The 21,457-nt window shown below is 34.7% G+C and overlaps 1 protein-coding gene across 4 annotated transcripts in view; it reads left to right on the top strand.

Moving 5' to 3' along the window:
• SEMA3C (semaphorin 3C) overlaps positions 1 to 21,457 on the top strand; it is a 177,147-nt gene that overhangs the window by 79,756 nt on the left and 75,934 nt on the right. For 3 of the 4 annotated variants that reach the window (XM_029928150.1, XM_029928139.1, XM_029928158.1), the window contains 3 exons: positions 6,048 to 6,208; positions 7,281 to 7,343; positions 14,975 to 15,094. In XM_029928150.1, coding sequence (XP_029784010.1) covers positions 6,048 to 6,208; positions 7,281 to 7,343; positions 14,975 to 15,094 — 344 coding nt within the window. The remainder of the gene's footprint in view (positions 1 to 6,047; positions 6,209 to 7,280; positions 7,344 to 14,974; positions 15,095 to 21,457) is intronic. The other variant, XM_029928168.1, reaches the window with a different exon arrangement.

The following is a 21,457-nucleotide window of genomic DNA, read 5'->3' as shown; positions in this document are numbered from 1 at the left end:
TTCTCTGAAATTTGGTTTCTTTATGTGTGGAATAGGAATAATACTAAGGCCTAACACAAAGGCTTTGAATGCATATTAAATGAAATATGTTTATAAAGCACCTAGAACCATTATTCCTAATGGTAAACACACATGTGGTGGCTACTTGGGGCTATTATTTTTGAGCAAGTATGGTTTTAACAACATGCCTTCTAGCCTCTCTTTTCTGTAGGAATTAGGAGCTGTCTTTTCAGTCTGGTGAAGTTTCACTGCTCTTTTCTTCATCTGCCTGTTTGTCCTAAAGGGACAGGTGAACTTGTTTCTAACCCAGTTTGGAAATAATGAGCTTCAGGGAAAGGATGGGTCATTTAAGCCCACTCTACTTAAAATTCTTCTGAGATAAGACATTCTGGAGAGGAAATTATCCTGTCAGTAGCAATATCTCTGAAGTAAAAGATACCCTAAGGACTTACTTTGAAATCTGTAGATGTGTATTTTGCCTGGGGGAGAGCTAAGGTTTATGGTGAGAAGGTCATGGTGGGCTAGCCAAATAGAATAACCCAAGGTAAGATAAGATTTGAAATTGTAAGGGCATGGTATCTTCATAATTGTGTCCTCTTATTTGAGCAGTGTCTAGTCCACTGTGATAAGAGCTCAACACATATGTATTGATATGTAAATTAATAACATCAGAACTTTAAATATAATCAATAAGTAACCATCGCTTATCCTTCTAATAGAGGGATCCCTGGGAATTGATTTTCAATCAAGTAAACTTCTGTCTACATGCAATGTATAAAAGGCCAAAGATAACGTAGTATTCTGAGCAAATGAGTTCCCCTGCTTAATAGTTTAACAAATATATATTGTTCATGAAAGAGAAAGAGGCTCCACCCTCCTCCACCAAGATCACATTTCTGAGCACATGAATGAGTTTTTATTGACTTGGTCACCACAGAATGTTAAGATCTCTGACTAGTTGAGCAGAGAACAAAAGTTAGCTCTTAAGTAGTTAGAGATAGTGTTATTTATAGACAGAACATATTACAGTATATTAAATTATGTTGTAACTGCTACAGCAATATATTGACTATATTCAGGTTAACCCAGAAGCTTACATTGCTAGGGCTTATATTCTGGGGGAATGTATTGTTCTCCTAGCCTTGGTTAAATTCTCAAGGCTAATAGTAGTTTCATTTATATTAAGAAAAATCCATGTCAATACATGAATTTCAGGTAAGCATATTGTGCTACAAAGTTTCCTTCAGGGAGTGTTGGCATGGAAGGCATTACAGTAATTTTCCATCATAGAACTCTACAGTAATACGGATTTCAGGATAGAAGCATGCAATGCATTTTTTGTTTTTTTTCTTTTTTAATACTGTTTCCCAGGAGATTTTCCCAGGAACTTAGAGACCTGCACTGCCCTTTGTGGGGCCCATGTGTTTTCTAATACCAAATACTCTCAGCCAATGTTTCTCCTCAATCAGTTAAGCATGTTCTGAGAAACAACACGACCATTTCTACCTCCAGTGCTATAAAAAGATGGTCATCGTTGTTAAGATTTAAAGAAATATAGGACAGTGCTACTCTTTGACTTGTTTAGCTGAAAGCCAGTAATTGTGATTCCCTTCTCTCACTGGCCAAATCATGAAATCAGTCATTTTCTCTACCTGTGACCAAATCATTGAGTCATTCATTTGACTTACGTTGGATCTGCATTAAACCAAAATGATGGATTCTTCATTCATTCTTATTATAGATAAAAATCCTCGATGCTTTGCACTCATCCCTTTATTTTAAAAAAGAATTTTGTTTTGTTTTGTTTTGTTTTCCCAAGCTCCAGAGTTCAATTATGGCTAAGTAACAGCAATTGAAATAGCATTTAAACAAAGTCAGCCTGGCTTCTAGGCTTCCAACAGGGCACTTCTTAAGTAAATCTTCCCTGGTTAACAGCTGTCAACTGTCAATGGGCGGCAGGTAATTAAATTGGAAGATAGTTTTATGGCTCAGAAAAATAGATAAAATCCTTGGACCAGAAAGGTCTTAAGTTAATGCAGTTATTGCTCCCTCTGGTATTTGAATTAATGAATGAAATTGATTATTTTCTGATGAAACAGATGAAAAGGAAAACTGCCGTTGTTTGTTACTTGCAAGTAAAATTCAGTTACGGCTGTTTACCCAGCTAAGTAACACTCTTTGTTTTATCAGTAAAGGTTAGGAAAAAGAAAGGGAAGAAGAAAAATTAAGAGGAATGTTTTGAGAAAATTCTGGAACGAAACAAACCATAATACGAAGGGTGAGGAGCTGGTAGGTAGGGGCTATGAATACTTGGAAGATGTGTCAGTTAGTAAGAATTTCAACAACAGGAAATGAAAATGCACGTATTTTCCCCCCCCAACTTATATAACAGAAGTAATCCAGTGATAGAGTAGTCCCCGGGTTAGTTCAAAGATCAAATTTTTCTTCATCCAGTTTTTTTTATTATAAATTTTTGCTTGCCATTCTCATCTGGCAATCTTCTTGCTAAGCTCTAACTGCTGCAGATATCATATCCTTACATACCACTGTCCAGAGGCACAAAAAGAAATCACCTCTTTTTTTGTGCCAGTCTTTAAGACTGAAGGAGCCTCTTCCAGCACCCCTGCAGAAGTCTTCCGTTTAAATCTCATTGACCAGAACTAGGGGGTGGTGGGGTGGTGGGACAACGGGTTGGCACAGACCAACTCTGCCTACAGGGAAGAAAAGGAAAATTATCTGTTAGATGGAAGGTCAACAGAATTGATCCTCTGCTGTGTGCTGGTGGAACATTCTCTGAACTACGTATTTATATAACCAGTTTGTAGATGAGGAAATCAAAACTGGGTGACGTGAAATAGCTGTCTTAAAATAATATACTTCGTAAGTGAAGAAGCTAGAATTTCAACTCAGGACTGTCTGATCCCAGTTGTGCACTCCCGCCACAGTATCACACTGCTGCGGATACATCATGATGCAGCTGCAGTTTCGGTTACAGAGCTACCCTTTTTGGACAAAACAGTCAATGCATCTTTGTGTTTCGCTTTTCACTTTCGACCTACTCCCCTCAGAGCTTCTTCTCAGGGCTTCCTCAGAGGTGTCCAGCATGAGAAGAATTGGAAAACTCTACTTTCAGAATAGATTTTTCTAATGGAAAGTTAATATTCTAATTTTACGTGTTCGTGGGACATACCTGCTTTGATTTGAATTTAAGCTGTCAACACTCAAGTCATCTCTCTACCAAAGATATTTCCCTTTCAAATCCCCCAGAAGTAGTAAAGGCACGTTCATTTCTCCTGTTCTTAGTTTACACCTTCCCTTTACACTAAGACCAACTTTATTCAAAATCATTACAAATCCTTTCTTTTAAGGATTCTGCACATCAACTCTTACTTTCCATTTTGAGCTTCTCAGGTCTTTAGCAACATCATATCTGGAATAGCATTTCTTAGTTTTCCAGTCTCACATACGTCAAAATTATCCTGCCACTCAAGCAAATTATTGTCTTTAAAAATGACTTATTATTTTATACTCCTGTCAGATAATTTGAGTACATTCTACATGTGAAAAAAATGAAGTATTAAATATATTAATAATTAAAAATCAGCAATCTGGTCCTCCATATTTTCGCATGTGTCAGGAATTGTTCTTACTTTGCTGGCTGAGCTTGATGTCTTTTCCCAAGTCATAACAATGTAATACCCATGTCACTATAGGACAGACACTCTGTTAGGCACTTAATGTATATCAACAACTTAAACCTCGCAACACCCTATGAGGTGGGTACTGTTATTATTTTGACCTTATCCATGAAGACACTAGAGTTCGGAGGGATAAAAGCACCTGCCAAGTACACATAGAAATGGCAGAGCTAGAATTCAGACTCTAGCAGTTAGGCCCCAGAGGCCAAAACTCAGCCACATTTTACTTCTTTAGTCTATATATTTCACTGGAGGGTTATTTGCTGCTGCGTGCTGAACACTCAAACTATAAACTTTTCCTGATTTTTTATATAAAAGATATACAATCATGGATCTCTACCATTAGATGAAAAACAAGCTTTCTATACTTTGAATTTTAGGCAAAATCAAGGAAGCCTTTGCCTTTGCAACTTTTGAGTGATGTTTGTTGGGATTCCTTATTCTCTCTCATATTCTGAGCTCTTGAATTGTTTTTCCTCCTATTTCACCAATAATTTCAGTTTGACAGGGGATGACCTTTTTCCTGAATGACATCCTTCTACTCTTTCTTGCTCTCCTCATGAAAGAAGCAATTCCAGTTTCTGGGCCAGTGACACCACTGCTGCCAACAGCATCGCCTGTCTGTCTGTGAGACCTACTGAGGCTCAGTACCTTAAGCCTAGGTTAGCATGCACACAGCACTCAGCATCTCAGATCTCTTATTTCTAGCTCTGTGATCTAGTCTCTTGTTTAAATTATCTTTCAGTGTTTTTTGTTCTTGTCTTCTCTCATGATTTTCTTTTCAATACTCTTCTGAAGTATTTTTATAACTTCCTAATGTTTTTTTCTACATTAAAAAAATGATCATGTGTTAGTAATTTTAGGGCTCTACCTCCTTAAATCAAAAGAAGAAGAAAAGCATGTATCTATTTTATCTAATTTCATATGTCTTTTTAATAGGGATTCAAATTTGATAATACTATACCAATGCTAACAGTAACAATTACTAGAATTTATTAAATATTTTCTCTGTACTTCAAATATTTACATGTATTCAATTGATTTCCTTGGGAACTCTTGTTAGAATGTAACATTGTTGCTTTTTGCAAATGAGAAAATTAAAGCCCAAAGAGGTTAAGTAACTTGTTCAGTGTCCCAGGAAGTTTGACACCACAGCCCGGCATCATAACCACGATGCTTCTCACATGACATTTTCAGGTGATTGGCTAGATGTAGAACTGCTTGAGGGCTATAACGGCAAGCATTCTGAACTGATATACCTGGAAAATAGGTTAATTTGGTGACTTTTCTGTCTTTGCACACGAGATTTGGCCCAAGAGTTCACAGAGCATAGTTGATGTCTTTCTATAAGAATTCTTATAATTTTAAATTTTGGATTAAGCTAAACTTAGCTTATGAAAATTTCTAGAAATGTATTGTGATTCAGTGCCTAAATTTAGAAGTAGTTCATTTTTGGATAGTAAAATAAAGCACTTCTTTTTTAGAGTCTGTTCCCCTCTCTTAACATCATAATCCCAAGAACAAAGAAATCCTGAATAATTTGAATGGTTCAAATTTATCAACAATTTATAACTGAAAAAAATGAGTGGGGAAGTCTTAAATTGTACAAAGGAGCATTTTGACTGGAAAGAAAATTGATTCTGCTATAATGAGTATTGATTTTTTAATTGTCATGGTACATTCATCATCTTCAAAATTCAGCCACATAGGCATATATTTTACCCACAATGAGTCCGTGATCATTGGAATACTGAAAATCTAAAAATTCAGATCATCTGAATATTTGTAATTTACTTTTTGATATAAGCATAGTCACACCCTCATTTAAATAGCATTGCCTTCTGACTGAGGTATGATGTATTTTCAACTAATTTATAGGAAAAAATATCAAACTAGTTAGAATTATGTTACGTAGGAAATACCAATCCTAAAATGATGACTGTATTGATTACAACCTTAAAACATTAAGAGAAACTAAGAAGACCTCACATTGTTATTGCCTTTGTTTTTTGTATATTTTTTTTGGTTGCTCTATTTTAGTATTGAGCTGATGATAGCCATAATAAAACAGAATTGGGGTTCTTGCAAATGTGAATAATTTTGCAATAAAAGAATATTAACATAAAATTCAACATTGCATTTATTGCTTTATTTATGTTTTACTTCAGCATAGAGGCAAAAAATAAAAATGTCCACTAATGTAATTCTATTTGAAAATTAATGTATTATTGTAGGGTGGAAATATATCTTAGGTTTTTTGGTAAATATTTCTATAAAAGAAATTTCATTAAAATAATAGAATCATAGAACCAGGATATTCTATTTTTACTGTACTGTTCACTATTTCAGAGCTTCGAGAAACCAAGACCTCTGAATACTTCAGCCTGTCACACCACCCTTTAGACTACAGGATATTATTAATGGATGAAGATCAGGATCGGCTATATGTGGGCAGCAAAGATCACATTCTTTCCTTGAATATTAACAATATAAGTCAAGAACCTTTGAGTGTAAGTTGATCATTTTCATGAGGGCCATGTTGACCTTGTTAGGTGACTTTTACTTTAAAAATTGCACATATAATGAAAAAGTTATGTATTTTATTAGAACTATAGAAAATACTGGCCACATGTCAATAAATGGATGTTAGTGGTTATTTCATGGACTGAAAACATAATCAAGTAAGTTCTGTCTGTCTAGTTCATAGATTTTTAACACTCTAAAACTTGGAGCTAAATGAGAAAATACTTCCTATATATATACTTTTGTGTGTATGTGTGTGTGTGGGAGAGAGAGAGAGAGAGAGAAAATGATCAGACTAAAGGAAGATCTACCTTGTCATCTGTATGTAATCCAAGAAGGCTTAAAGGAATTAAAAGGCATATAGTTATTAAGGACACTGTTCTTTGAACAAATACGACCTATATTTATCATCCTATTTCACAACAAGGGAATAAATTGATCTTCATTGGAGTAAAAAATTAATTAATTATCAATTTATCACAACAAGGAGATTTCTGAATTTATTATTTTAACAAGGGTCAATGGGCTGACAATTCAAAAAAAAAAATCATCTTCACCATCAGACTTGACCCAAGGGTACAGTGACTGAGAACAGTAGCGGAGTATTTTAGAGAGAGAATCTCTGGGATGCAATCCAAATTATTTTAGCTGTCGAAGTACCTCAGGACCTGTTTTAAGTAAATCTACCAGAGTGACTGTGTAGTTTACCAATAACAATATTAAACCAAAATAGCAATATGTTTAAATTCACTATGATATAAGCAGCTGAGAAAAGTGTACTATGGAAGGAAGGAAATATACCCTTTATTGTATACATTAATGACCATATTTTAATATATATCATGAGGAAATGGGCGCACTATTGAACAGCATTTGTTAAAGGAAAAATTGATGGGAGTCATAAAGTCTTTAGGAATTTGAGTTCATACACTGAAAGAATCTTAAACTATAAATAGAGAAGTGCCTAAAAGAAATGTGTTAGGCTAAAGTAAATGAAGAGCATTGAGCTGTCATATATACAAGTGAGATTACGCAACCTTTATTTTCCTTTCTGTGCAGGTTTTCTGGCCAGCATCTGCAATCAAAGTCGAAGAGTGCAAAATGGCTGGCAAAGATCCCACAGTGAGTGCCTAAAAAAACCCCCAAGACTTAAATATTTGGTCTTTGAATCCTTGTACCTTGAGTGCAGCCAAGAGTAAGACAAAGGGTGTTGGTGTTTTAAATCTTCTGCTGGACACATGGTAAAAAATGTAAATGCAAAGAAATTGGAGCTCTTAAACACTGTAACTTAGGAATTCCTGACTGTGTAAAAATTTCTTGCCTTGCTTCCATTATTGCATTCCGACACTTTTCATGATGAATTTCAGCAATAACCTCTGTTCCAGTGGATCCAACCTGCAGAATTCTCAGCAGGCCACTGAAATAATGATAATGCAAGTGTCTGGAGAAGCTCCCAGATACCATGTGGGCTTTTCCAAGGAAAGATCTCGGCAAAAGGGTGCTGATGAGCCAGCACATTCCAGAGGCGTAAATCACCAATGATTACTTGTTTCTTTGTTAATTAAAAATAACCACAGAAACAAAAAAACAAGGCAGATACAAATATCAATTAAATGTTCAGTATGCAACATTTGTACATATTGTATACCTTTAGGTGGAATTCCATATAAAGAGTTAAGAAATAAATCTGTATGGGGGCGCCTGGGTGGCTCAGTTGGTTAAGCGTCTGACTTCAGCTCAGGTCATGAGCTCACGGTTTGTGAGTTCAAACTCCACACTGGGCTCTGTGCTGACAGCTCAGAGCCTGGAGCCTGCTTCAGATTCTGTGTCTCCCTCTCTCCCTGCTCTCCCCGACTCATGCTCTCTCTCTGTCTTTTAAAAATGAATAAATGTTTAAAAAAATTAAAAAAAAGAAGTAAATCTGTTTGGATTTCTACAAACAACCTCCTGAAACTGACATATTAAATTATTCTTGAATATTATTCTTAAATAAATACATGGCGATCTTTAATATGTATGTTACTTAATTTTATAAAGACACATGTATGTCATCACAAAAAAATATCATGATGGAACCATATATCAGAATTACCCACTCTTATACAAGTAATTTGATTAAATATTTTTATTCATTTATTCACTCTTTCAGTCACTCATTCAACCAATAATGACTGAACCCCTATTATGTGTCTGGCATAGTGTTAATTGCTACAGACATAATTTGTGCCACAACAGTCACAATCTGACTCTTCTTAACTTTATTATCTTACTGGAGAAGTCAGCATTAATCAAATGAGCATAGAAATACGTGCTTATTATGCCTGTGTGCAATTGAAATATGGCAGTTGGGTAGAAAAACTAGTACTTGTACACACACATACACACAATAAAACCTGAGGTCATAAGATATATGACCTTGGGCTCTTGTGAAAAATGTTGATTAAGCCCTTGTTGTAAGTGGAGAGGTAAGAAATGCTGATTTCAGGGGCTCAGTCCAGTCTATGGACTGAGTCTTGATAGTGAGGGCTTCAGAGGTTTATCACGGTATTTCAAGGAAAAAACTAATTCTTGTGGAAAGAGGAAATGTGCAATTTAAACTTTGTTTTTCACTGACTCTCAACAGCTTGCATATCAGGTTCTGAAAAGGCAAAACAGGGTCATGGAAGACTGACGTCGTATCTCTGGGTCTCACTGGAGGCTGTTGAGAGAGCTCGCTAGGAGTGACTTAGCTCTGGGTCTTGCTTTTTCAGTTTTATAAATCATCTTTTAAGAGATTTGGGCTGAAATGGGCTAAAGGAGGTACAGAGGTGTATTTGCTACCCATGGGATCTGCTGGGTGATAGTCTATAGGAAAAACTACCGAGAAATGTGTAAGAAACCTTCAAAAGAATATAGCATACTTGTCTTCTAGGGAACCAGTAGTAGAGTGAAGTCTAATGTGTGGAGAAGGTTTTTTTTTCTTGTCTCATGAAGCTATTACTTCTATAATTATGCATGAATTTATATTTTTTCATTCTCTAACATTTTAATCTCTCTAAAATAGAGATTTTAGCCATTCTTGTGGATCCTATCACGTCTTGCCTTTTGCCACAAAAATATCCTGTGGCTGTAATTACTGGATTTAATTGTCCTCTTTGTTCAAAAAGATTTTCACTTCCCATTCATACAAACTGTTACAGAGAGGATATGTCAGATTTAGATACCATTGCAAATTCTCTTTCCAAAGACTGCTGTTGATTTTGTGAAGAATCTTAGCCAAGTCATTTGATGTCTTTCTGCCTTTGGCAAAATAAAAATGCTCTGTCATTTGCTTTCTTGTAATTAAGAGTCATTAGATGAAATCTTCAATACATGCTTACATTTTTCCATAGTTTACCCATGTTGTAATATCATTCATGGATATCTTTAAATTCTGCTACACAGCAAAGTAGGATACATAACACAAGTAACGGGTAGAGACTTTTGTTCTAGTACAACCAACATTGTTGGGTCCTGAGAAATAATCAAACCTATGTTTTCCAAATACATGCTTTGTCTATGCATAAGAAGAGAATCCAGTTCATTTCATAATGTGAAATACTTGTAGAGAAGTGTCTTTTATCAGGCCACAAGAAAAAGACCAGTGGTAGAAAAATGATGCTAAATAGGTCTTTAGAAATTCTAGAGCAAGATATATTTTTATTACATTCTTTAATATAACTAAATATTTAAGCATCTCTTAATTCTGTTAGAATAAATATCTAGCACTTAATATTTTATTTAAAAGCAAGGGAATTGAATATTTTAATTTGTACAAATCAGTTATCCATTGTGAAGAAAGCAGAGTCTCTACCTTTAGGAGTGTTTACAATGTATTAGAGATGATGAGACAGATATGCAATAACTATCAAATAATAGTAGCCAACATTTAATTGAATGAGCCAGGTGCTGTTCTAAGGCTTTCTTTTAATCCTCACAACAATGCTACAAGATGGACATTATTGTCACCATTCACATTTTAAAGATCAAGAAACCAATCCCGAAGAGAGTGACTTGTGCTGCTAGTAAGTCGGGGTGCGGGGGGAGGCCACTCTCTGGCTCAGGGACATTTTGGCTCTGGATCCTGTACCCTTATCTGATAAAGCTTGCCATCTCACCAGGAAGAGTTTGGTAGATGCTAAGTATACACACAAAAGACAAAGAAAAACCACTGCAGTTGGGATTTGTGGGAAAGGTTTCATAGATCGATGGCAACTGTGTTGGGTCTATGTTAATCTTTCTCTTTATTTCAGTGATACTGAAATTCAAATAAGTTATACTCTTTTCATCTTTCAGCCTTTGGCACAAACTACACGTGACTCTTGTTCCAATTGTCTTCCCATCTTTTTAGCCTGGAAATCGTCTATCCCTACTTTCAAGTGACAGTGCAGATGTCACATCTCTGGGAAAGTCTTCTCTGCCCACCCAGGACGTGGCTAGCTATCCTTGTGTGTACGCCTGAAATTTTGGCATATATTTCACTGCATTTTTAACTCAAACCCTCCACTCACTAATTAGAAATACCGTGTAGTGTCTTTATTCTCTGTGGTCAGATCTGTATCTAGGCACTTAATAAAATTTAAATAAGATCTGAAAAAATGGGAGATAGAAACAAGCAAGCCCAGGAATTTGTCTCAAGTTATTGTGGGGAATTAGGGGTAGGACATGGTGGATGATGTGTTTATTTTCAGTTAACATTGCTTGTAATAAATTCATTATGCCCATATTTTAGAAGTTCATTTTGGTTAAATTAAAATATTTTTATTTTAAATATAATATTAATCATCCACTAAGCAAAACATAAACTAGTGACAATTAAAATCCATAGTGCTGTAGCAACTGAAAGAAAATATACATTATGGAATCAAGTATTGGTTATTCCTTTAGATTTTTTTAACATACCAAATTAAAAAGCATTTGTTTTACATTTCTTTATTACTGAGAGACAGAGAGATAGAGCATGAATGGGTGAGGGGCAGAGAGAGAAGGAGACACAAAATCCAAAGCAGGCTCCAAGCTGTGAGAAATCTGTCAGCACAGAGCCCAACATGGGCTCAAACCCGCGAATCATGACATTATGACCTGAGCTGAAGTCAGATGCTCAACTGACTAAGCCACGCAGGTGCCCCTTTAACATACCAAATTTTAATTAAAGTTAGAAAAAAATAACACTTAATTATTTGAAAATAATTTGAGAGAAGCTAAAATTTGATCCCAGAAATAATATATCATATTATAATACACTAATATTTATAAAGAAAATACATTGTTATGGAAGGACTATAGCTAATTTTCTGCCTAGCTAAAGAGACCATAACCTGCCTCCCATATTCCTCTCTGCCTGTATGTGTTCACATTTCTACATGCTCCATTTATTTCTAAATGTTATTAATTTATTCATACTCTAAATAAATTGAGCTTAAACAGTAGCACATGCTGTCAAACATATCCAATGAGATACAGCATAATGGATGCAGTAAATAAATACTATAAGAGATTGTTGAAAAGATAAGCAGGATTATATATATTTAGACATACGTGCTTTACATGCACATGATATCAAACTTTAAATTAATTATAGAGTATCAGTTTCCATATTTATGTGACCAAAGGATCTCGAACTATTGGAAAATATATTTTTTTTAGAAAGACATTTATTGGGACACCTGGGTGGCTCAGTTAGCTAAGCACCAACTTCAGCTCAGGTTATGATCTCACAGTTTGTGGATTTGAACTCTATTGGGCTCTGCTGGCCTCTGTGTTGACAGGTGATAGCTTGGAGCCTGCTTTGGGCTCTGTGTCTCCCTCTCTCCACCCCTCCCTCGCTCATGCTCTGTCTCTGTCTCTGTCTCTCTCTCTCAAAAATAAACATTTAAAAAATTAAGAAGAAAAGAAATACATTTATTAAAATAGCTTGATTTACTGTCTATACCATAGAAATATAGGCCAAGAAAAAAAAGAATAAGAGGGATTTTTCCCCATTGCATAGTATGGGCCATGAAGAGTCAGTATTTTTAAGTCCTATGCATCTGTGCTACAGGATACATGGTCAAAAACATTTATTTTAAAAATTACATAACTAACATATGTTCAGTGCAGAAATATTTGAAGTCCTAGAAAAGCACATAAAAAGCAACAGAAAACAATCTCTTCTTACCTCTTTCACCTTATAGACTTAACATCTCTGTGCCTCAGTTTTCTTGTCTGCTAAGGGCATTCTCATAGTAACTATGAGTTGTTGTTATGAGGATTAATGAGTTAATATTTGAAGAGAGTTTAGAAAAGTATATAGCACATAGTAAGTGTTACATTACTATTAAGTAAATTGAAAAATTCCACTATCAAAATGAAACTTAAAATTGGGTGTAAAGGCACCTGAGTGGCTTAGTCGGTTAAGTGGCTAACTCTTCCTAAGTTTCAGCTCAGGTCATGATCTCACAGTTTTGGAGATCGAGCCCCTCGTGGGGCTCTACGCTGACAGCCCAGGAGCCCACCTGGACTCTCTGCCTCCCTGACCCTCTGCCCCTCTCCAACTCATGTGGGTGCATATGTTCTCTCTCTCTCAAAAATAAATAAACATTTTTTAAAAATTGGATGTAAATTTTTCCAGCATTTTATTGTTTGAAATATATAGGTATATAGATGAAATGGGATTATGTTCTGCAATAATGTTAACACTTATACTTCATCCGGCATTGTACCAGGAAACAGTTTTGAAAAAGAATTTTTTAAAAAAGCATCCATGATAATGAACTGCACTGAAGGCTCATTCTCTAAATGTTTCATAGATGTCTGTTATGATCAGAACCTATACTAAGCTCTGTGCAGGACAAATGCCCTGTCTACTTCCCTGGGTTTGTTCTGACAATTGAAATAAAAAATACATATGAAAGAATCCATTATCTGATACTGTGCATATTTATTATGTGCCAGACACTATTCCAAGAGCTTTTTAGTATATTGCTCACAACAAATGTAATTATCACCATTTACAGATAAAAAGATTGAAGCACAGACAGGCTAAGTAAAGGTCTCAAGTTCAAACAACTACTGAAAGGTAAAGCTGAAGTTTGACCCAGGTCACTTAGGTCTGAGATTTGTACACTTAAATCCACTGTCTCCTTCCCATTTGAAGACTATGGCTTGATGACAGACCAACTCTAATTGCCTCTCTGTTTTCATCACACAGTAATTCATTATTCCCTGTAGGCACCACTTCCCAAGTGAATCCTGCTCTTTCATGCCTTCGTTACGTTGTTGTTTATGCTCTACTGTCTTTTGGAATGCTCTTTCCTTATGCTTTGGCCTATCAAAATCTCTGATTATTCTTCAACTTCCAGCTAAAATGACACCCCTTCTCAAACCTTTGCATCCAGGTCAGCATTACTTGTTCTCTCAGATTCTTTCCTCCTGTAGCACATGTTTGAAAAATATAACTCTACTGTAGCATCTGCGACAGCCTGATGTATCATGGCTTCCCTCATCTGAAAGGACTAATGTATTTATTTCAGTGTTGTTGGCCCCATATACAAATTATAGAATGAGTCCATTAAGTATTTGCTGTATAACACTGATATGATTGCTGTGGTCTAAATCAAAAATAACATGGACAGAAACTAGGAAATGATTTTTAGTAATTAATTGATTAGCTTTTTTTCCCTTTGTGTTATCTCTCTGGGTAAGGTTGATGGGGCACACTGAGCATCATCAGGTAGTCTAGAAATGTGTCTCCTGGCTAATCAACCCTTTAAAACAATTTTTTTTTACTTTTCTAATAATATAAATAAAAAATGTGCATTATAAAAAATAATATGGTACCTAGAAGAGAAAAAATATATGATGTCTGACCACCCATGGGAAAACCACTGTTAGCTTTTAATATATTTATAAAAAAATTGTTTTTAATCTATAACATTTTTAATGAAGTTCTTTGTGGAAAAAAAATGCAAAGAAAACAAAGTTCAATCTCAGGCTTGATTGATTTGTAGTCAGCAGGGTCTAGTGAGCATAACAATATTGAACATGTAATGATTAGTTTCATCACAGGGATCTGCCTTTATTGTGGGTTGTGTTTATACACTCCTGCAAGGTCATAGTCAATTTATAATTGCAATAATTATTTTGCATTTCATTGTGTAAATAAATGACAGCCTTTCCAATGGTTGTATCAGAAGCAGGTGAGAAAGTAGACTGGGAGGAAGGTATTTTAGTGGATGCAGGTCAGAATGATAGTGATTGCATCACGGTGCTGGCATTTTGTTTATGGCCTGTTTTACTCACCAACTCTAAAAGCCGATAGTGTTTGCCATTGTGTGTGCATGATGACATGGACCTTGGATAAGCACCATTTCATTCAAAATATGTTTATATAATATGTGTGTGTGTGTTGTACATATAACATGTTGAAGAAAATTTGAGGAAACAATTTGGTGTACTTTTCAATTTCTCAATTTTCTCAAGAGTAATAAGTTTATAAAATTTCAGAACATAAAAACTTACACAGTATATAAAACATTGAAATATGAGAGACAGGCCATTTTACTCATTATCTAAGTTGATGTATCTTCTTCCTGAAGTAAACAAATAAAGTAAACCATGTTGTTTTCTTGTTACCCCCTACCAACAACAAAAAAGTGAGAGCAGAAAGGAAAATGTGCAGTGAAATCTGACAGGACTACTTAAAAATAGCAATAAAAGTCCTTTATTACTAACTGCTTATTCACCTCTTCTTTTAGCACGGCTGTGGGAACTTCGTCCGTGTAATTCAGGCTTTCAACCGCACTCACTTGTACGTTTGTGGGAGTGGGGCTTTCAGCCCGGTGTGTACTTATTTGAACAGAGGGAGGAGATCAGAGGTAAGTGTAACAATTTTTCATTTTTAGTTATGGTGTTAGTTTCAAAGATTTCTTAACTCTGTATTTGAGAGTAAAAGCTTGGAAATATTATCAATTGCCATTAAAAAGCTTCAAGCCCTTTTAACTCTACATATATTCCATTTGGTTACTGTCCCCCAAGTTACTTAAAGTGTAGCTTTTTGCCGTCAACTATATGTATGTGTATGTGTATATATGTGTGTGTGTATATGTATATATATATATATGTATATATATATATAATCTGAATAAAAAATCTGCAAGAGACAGAGAAAAGAAAAATGGTGTAATTTTCTGATTATATATTAAGGAATATATAAAAAATACTTGTTCCAAATTATAGAAATATTGTAGTATGAACTCTTAAGGGCTGAAGAGGGAGTGGAGAAGGGGAAGGGAGGTGATGGTCATGGAGAGGGGCCCTTGTGGGGAAGAGCTCTGGGTGTTTATGGAAACCAACTTGGTAATAAACTATAAGAAAAATTTAAAAAACTCACTTCAAAAGAAAAAAAATCCAATTTGTAAACTTTTATGAGATACCTGTAAGAGATATATGAAGCAGGACCCCAGGTGCCATTGCTGAAAAGAACTTTCTGTAATTAATAGGTCATACTTTCAGTTTAGACCAACATTAGTCTACAGTAGGCATTTCTAGTCTTATTTCTACATTAGTTAAAATGACTTGGGTTCTGTGAACAAAAATATTTGCTAAACACTAAATGTATACCTAATATATAGATAAATACAAGGCTGGTTGAACTTCACCTATAAGATTTAAAACTATGTCCCAGTTTACAATTATTGACTTAGGGAAAGTATGCATTAGACCAAAAAGGATTTTCCTTCTTCTTTCAGTCAAATATGTTGTTTTACCAGATATAAGCATTTTAAAAACTTAATTATTTCAAATTATCTTGTTTTGTTTTCATTATGCAACCTAAATCTAGAATGTCCAGTTCTTACATAATATCTTAATTCAATTTTAGAGATTAGAACTGTAAAAAAGATTAAATGTTGCTGCTGCTATATTTTATTAAGTTTATTCTCCTTTAACAAAGATTAATCTACTTTAGTACAAATAATTGAATAATGAGTCTCTTTATGTTACTTTTTTATTAATTTTTTTTCGGACATGTAATTTATACATATATATCTTTTGGTAAATAAAAAGTAACTTAAAAATAACTGAATAAATTGTAAGTTGGCCCCAAATGAGGCATTTCTAAGTGGTTCAAGATGATATGAAAAATTACAATTCTTAAAGAAAAGTAAAGCTATGCTTCCTGGAAGAATACAGTTGGCTGCATTGAACTTGTCATTAGAACCACATGCCTGTGATCAATTGATTAAATAAACTACTGCCCAGACGTCTGCAATCTGTCAGACACTCTGCTGAAGTCTGTGCAGTCACTGCACTGGCCAACAATAGCATAGCAGTTTTCAGAGCACAGATTTCAAATAAAATCATTTTCCCATGTACAAATTGCCCACTGTGCACTTCAAGGCTTAATTGGAAAGTTGGTCCAAAAAATAATCTCCTTTAGAAAACCAGCATGGAATAAAATTTAATCACTTTACTAAATATGAACTACTTTAGTCTCACTTCAAAAGATATATTTCAAAGGGGAAGCATTTCCATTAATTAATCTTTTAAAATAATATGTGAACATCTTAAATGCCAATTTAAGTATGAAAAGGTTGTGAATTTTAAGCTTTGTATGCAGTCAATTAAGTCAAAGAGTTTCATCATAACATTTTTATATATCTATAATATATAAACAATAACATATAGGCTATATAGTTTATCAAATATTCCTTAGGTAGTATAAAAGATCCCCTAGTATAAAATGGCCACATGATACAGAGAGGTTGTATTTTGAGAGAATTTTCCTTTTTATGCATCACTAACATTGTATTTTATAATGACCAGAGACACTACTTACTGGTAACACCATGTACTGGTACTAAGATATGGCATTTGTCCTGTATTTTAAACCAGTTTGACAGTGAACCAAATTCATGTCGCATAATCATTATTTATTTGGTTTTATTTCTTAGACACTACCTACCACCTTCTAACTGTAAAATAATCATTCATTTTTTTTCCCCTCAGTGTATTTTATGAGCCTACTCCACATTTGGAACATCATACACTTTAACTATATCCTATGGTCTCCCATTATTCTGTGAGACTGATTCAGAGCTTTCATAGAACATTTTGGTGATACCCATCCAAATTGCCTAGAATCCTTGCTTCATCAATTCCTAACCATGGTTCTTCTCTTCTGCTCACTGTCTTCATCCTCTTGTCTTCCGTTCCTGGAAAAAGATAAAGCGACACAAGTAAATAATGACTTGAAATAATGAATACAACATTAACAGAAATAAGTAGTGGGTTAATGTCACTGAACATTCTTGGAGTATTACTACATCTGATTTTTGGTTGATTGTCTAAGGTGTCTCCATATATTGGTTTCAGCAGTTGAATACCACTTAAGCCTCTGACTCTGCCAATCATTAAGCAGATAACTTTACCTTTGAATGACTAAGAATAGCACAGACATTCAAATCATTCCTTGTGCTGTTTGAAGCAAATTAGTCACCAAACTTTTCTGCTTATGTATCTTTTTGTAGCTTTCTTTTTGCCAGAAAAAAAGTTGTGCATTTTCCTTCTCAATAAAGTGCTTTGATCAATAATCTTGATTACTCTGTTTTATATCTTCATTTCCTTTCTCTTCCATTTACTTTTTTTCCTGTTTAAAATAGGATCATGTTTCTTTTTCTTAAAACCATTATCTTGGATCTGTGACTTCAATTTTTTGTTTTCCTCTTTTAATGATCACAAAACTTCTCAGAATAGTAGCTATTTTCAGCTTTTACATTCCTTTTTTTTCATATCATTATTAAAACTTTTGTTACTACCAATAAATTAAAACTATTTTCTAATGGCTAAGATTCCTCAGTAATCAAATATCACCTTAATCTGCATCCTTTTTCCTTGACTGGTCTATAACATATTGGCTATCCTTCTACTGTTCAATGCTTTTATTGACGTCTATAACCAGGAAGCATTTTGCTGTGCCTTCTTTCCTTATAATTCACCACTTTCCCTCTTTCTGGCCCTATTTGTTTCTCTTATTGATTCAATCTGCAAATATGTATTTATTTAATGATAATTATGGCTGAAACAAAATTATGTCAGAACTTGTAAGCTACCTTTAAGATATTGATCTTTATCTTGTGTCAAAGGAAAAGCAACTAGAATGATCTTAAGCATAAAATGTCAAGGAAAGCATTGTGTTGTCACTTGTGTGTTATGTTATAAATGATTTAGGATAGGGAGGGGTGGAGAGGGCTGTGGTGAGATCAGTTAGAGAGTGGATATAATAGGCCAAGAAAGAAATGATTATACTCAGGGGAGTGGCAATAAAGACAGAAAAAACGGCATAAAGTGTAGAGTAGTGTAGTTGACAATGGTGGATTTGGCTATATGAAAGGAAATTTACAGGTATCGATATTTTGTTGTTTGTTTTTTATTGTTTGTTTTTGGCTTCTTTAGTTATATAGTTGTCATGAACTGAGATGAGAACGAACAAAGAGAATCATGGTCATGGTTAAGGTTTTAAGCCTGGATTGGGTTCTCTTGAGTCTGTGTTGCTGTTGAAAGCTCCAAGTAGAAATGTCAAGTAGGCAGTTGAATATAAAGTTGGCTATATAAATGTTTAGGTTGTTGTTTTTTTAGAATAACTAAAGCCCAGGAAATATATGGGTTTAATCATGCAGAGAGAGTACAGTGTGAAAAAAGATTGATTATGCTTGAGACTTGAGGTTTCCTTAATTTAATGGCAAGATGAAGGAAAAGACCTTCAAACATGACTAAGAAACAGCCAGAGAAGTCGAGAAGTGGGAATAAGAATGTGCTAGTGCATGTATTAGTGTATATATATTTATGTGTTTGGTAGTAAGTAGCTGAAGACCTCTCATTTAAGGGCGTCACTTAATCTGCAATTACATGATCATTCGTTTGTTAATAAATTTGACTATAGTGACAATGGTTTGAGATTATTAATGAAACACCCAGTTGATATGAATGTCCTTGAAAGTTTGCTGAGTTGTATGAGGCTGCATTATGTGTTGGTGACCACAAGATCATTACTTTATTGAGTGTACCATTTTTGGACTACCTTATGCAAATTACTGGGATATGTGGACACACGTATGGAGAATGTACGATTAGATATGCCCTTCCAGGCTGTGCTTCAAGGAAAATAATCACAGATTCAAGGAACTTAATATTTTTGCAAAAAAAATTATTGAAACTAAGTAACACAAAATCTATACTAGTTAAACAGAGTGTAGAAGACAGAAGGCTGATGCACTGAGAAAAATCAGAAAGGAGAGGAAATTGAAGAATTGTTGCTGTGTACTTGAGTTAGTGATTATTCAGGTGGACCACACTCTTCTGGTGATGACAAGTTCTAGACTGTCACTGTGTGAGAATGAGGATGCTGTGCAACAGAGAACTAGGTCAGTGAGGAGCAAGTGGGACCTAAGCTATTTCATCAATTCCTAGAGTGCCAGCTCTCACTTTTGAGTGCAAGATATGGACGCCTCTGGCTAATGATCACAGCTGGCTTTACTAAACCTCATTGTTTTTCCTCAGTCATTTATTTAGTTAGGTAATTGTATAAATATTGACTTTTTGAAAAATAGGCATAGTGAGGAGTCAGGAGACTGAATTTTAATTTTGTCATAATTTAGCTGCATAATTGGGCAAGTTATATTTTCCTCACCTGTAGAGTTAAGTCATTGACAAGGATCATTTTGTAAGACTTTCCAGGCTAGAGGACTGATTTTTTTTTTTTTTAGGTTCTACAATCCCTCATTGTGTCAGTGATGTTCTGACAACACGTCAAACTCAATATAACAAAAATGAACTAGTTTTTTTTTTCTTTAAGGAGTCAAAACTTCAGAATCATCTTTGTTTTCTTCCTCTTCCTTGAACCACATCTAACTGGTAATTGATTGCCAGGCTCTGTTGATTTTTATTTGCTTTACAAATTCTTTTGCATCCTTACTGCTCTCACCATGATCACTGAGGTCCTGGCATGCCACAGTATTATTACCGAATTCCAGGACTACTGCACTTGAAACAAATCTATTTCATTAATCCAGTATCTGTTTTTATAACTGCCATTCTTAGGCTTCTTAAAACACCAAGGTAAGTCCCAATCTTCTTAAAGCAGTGTTTTGAATCTTTCATTTCCATACTCAAAAATATTGAAACTGGATTTCTTTCAGGAAATTTTTGAAAAACCTTAGCTCAATAATTATGATCCTTCAGGGTGCCTGAGTAGCTCAGTCGGTTAAGCGGCCGGCTTCGACTCAGGTCATGATCTCACGGCTCATGAGTTCGAGCCTCACGTCGGGCTCTGTGCTGACAGCTCAGAGCCTGGAGCCTGCTTCTGATTCTGTGTCTCCCTCTCTCTCTGACCCTCCCCTGCTTGCTCTGTCACTCAATAAATAAATGAATAAATAAATAAAAGATCCTCCATAATCTCATGCACCTACAAAAGTGAAAACGTTGGTCTTTGAACTTTAGTAATTGCTTTTACTAACTTTATTTAAGAAAAATGTAAATATGCAAACAAAATATTCTCTCTCCATAAGGCTCTGCTGACCATTATATTCCAAACTGAATCATTGCCTCTTGTCCCTGGGTTTCCCTAGTTCCATTTTCGGCTTAGTTTTTGTCCTAACCACTGAGCACCATCCAACATACTCTATGTTTGCTGTATTTATTCTTTTTTATATTTATATTCTCCATAATTACATTATAAATTACTCCAGGAAGAAGTTTTTTTCTGTTTGGTTTACTGTATTCCTCATGTTTTGTTGTGGTCTGACATATAGTAAATACTCTATAAACTGGCCCCACAGCAGCTAATGATGGCTGGAAGAGTGCATGGCTGACTTTAGATGTTCATTTAAATATGTGTTGAGTCGAAAATATGCTCAATAAAGTTTTGTTAAATAAATGAATGTGTAAAAAACATTTTTATCTAAATTGTTAATTATTTTGTTGAACTTAGTATAATGCTTATATAAAAAAATTAAGTGATGATAAAATTTTTGTATTTTATAACTGCCTTGATTATTTTGGAACTTTTATAATCCTTGTATACATTATTCCTCTAGGGACAATTTTCTTCTTTTGGCCAGTGTTCAACCTATCTAGTTCAGGTTTATAATGATCCTTGATTCACAGGTGGGTTTTGCTGATACTGATTTGAGAACTTGATGAATCAGTTTTAAGGGGATGTAGTAGAAAGAAAACTTTGACCT

This window comes from Suricata suricatta, chromosome 2 (genome assembly GCF_006229205.1).
Source record: "Suricata suricatta isolate VVHF042 chromosome 2, meerkat_22Aug2017_6uvM2_HiC, whole genome shotgun sequence".
Taxonomy (NCBI): domain Eukaryota; kingdom Metazoa; phylum Chordata; class Mammalia; order Carnivora; family Herpestidae; genus Suricata; species Suricata suricatta.
Note: the sequence above shows the minus strand (reverse complement) of the source record. Positions and strands in the feature narration are given on the sequence as shown.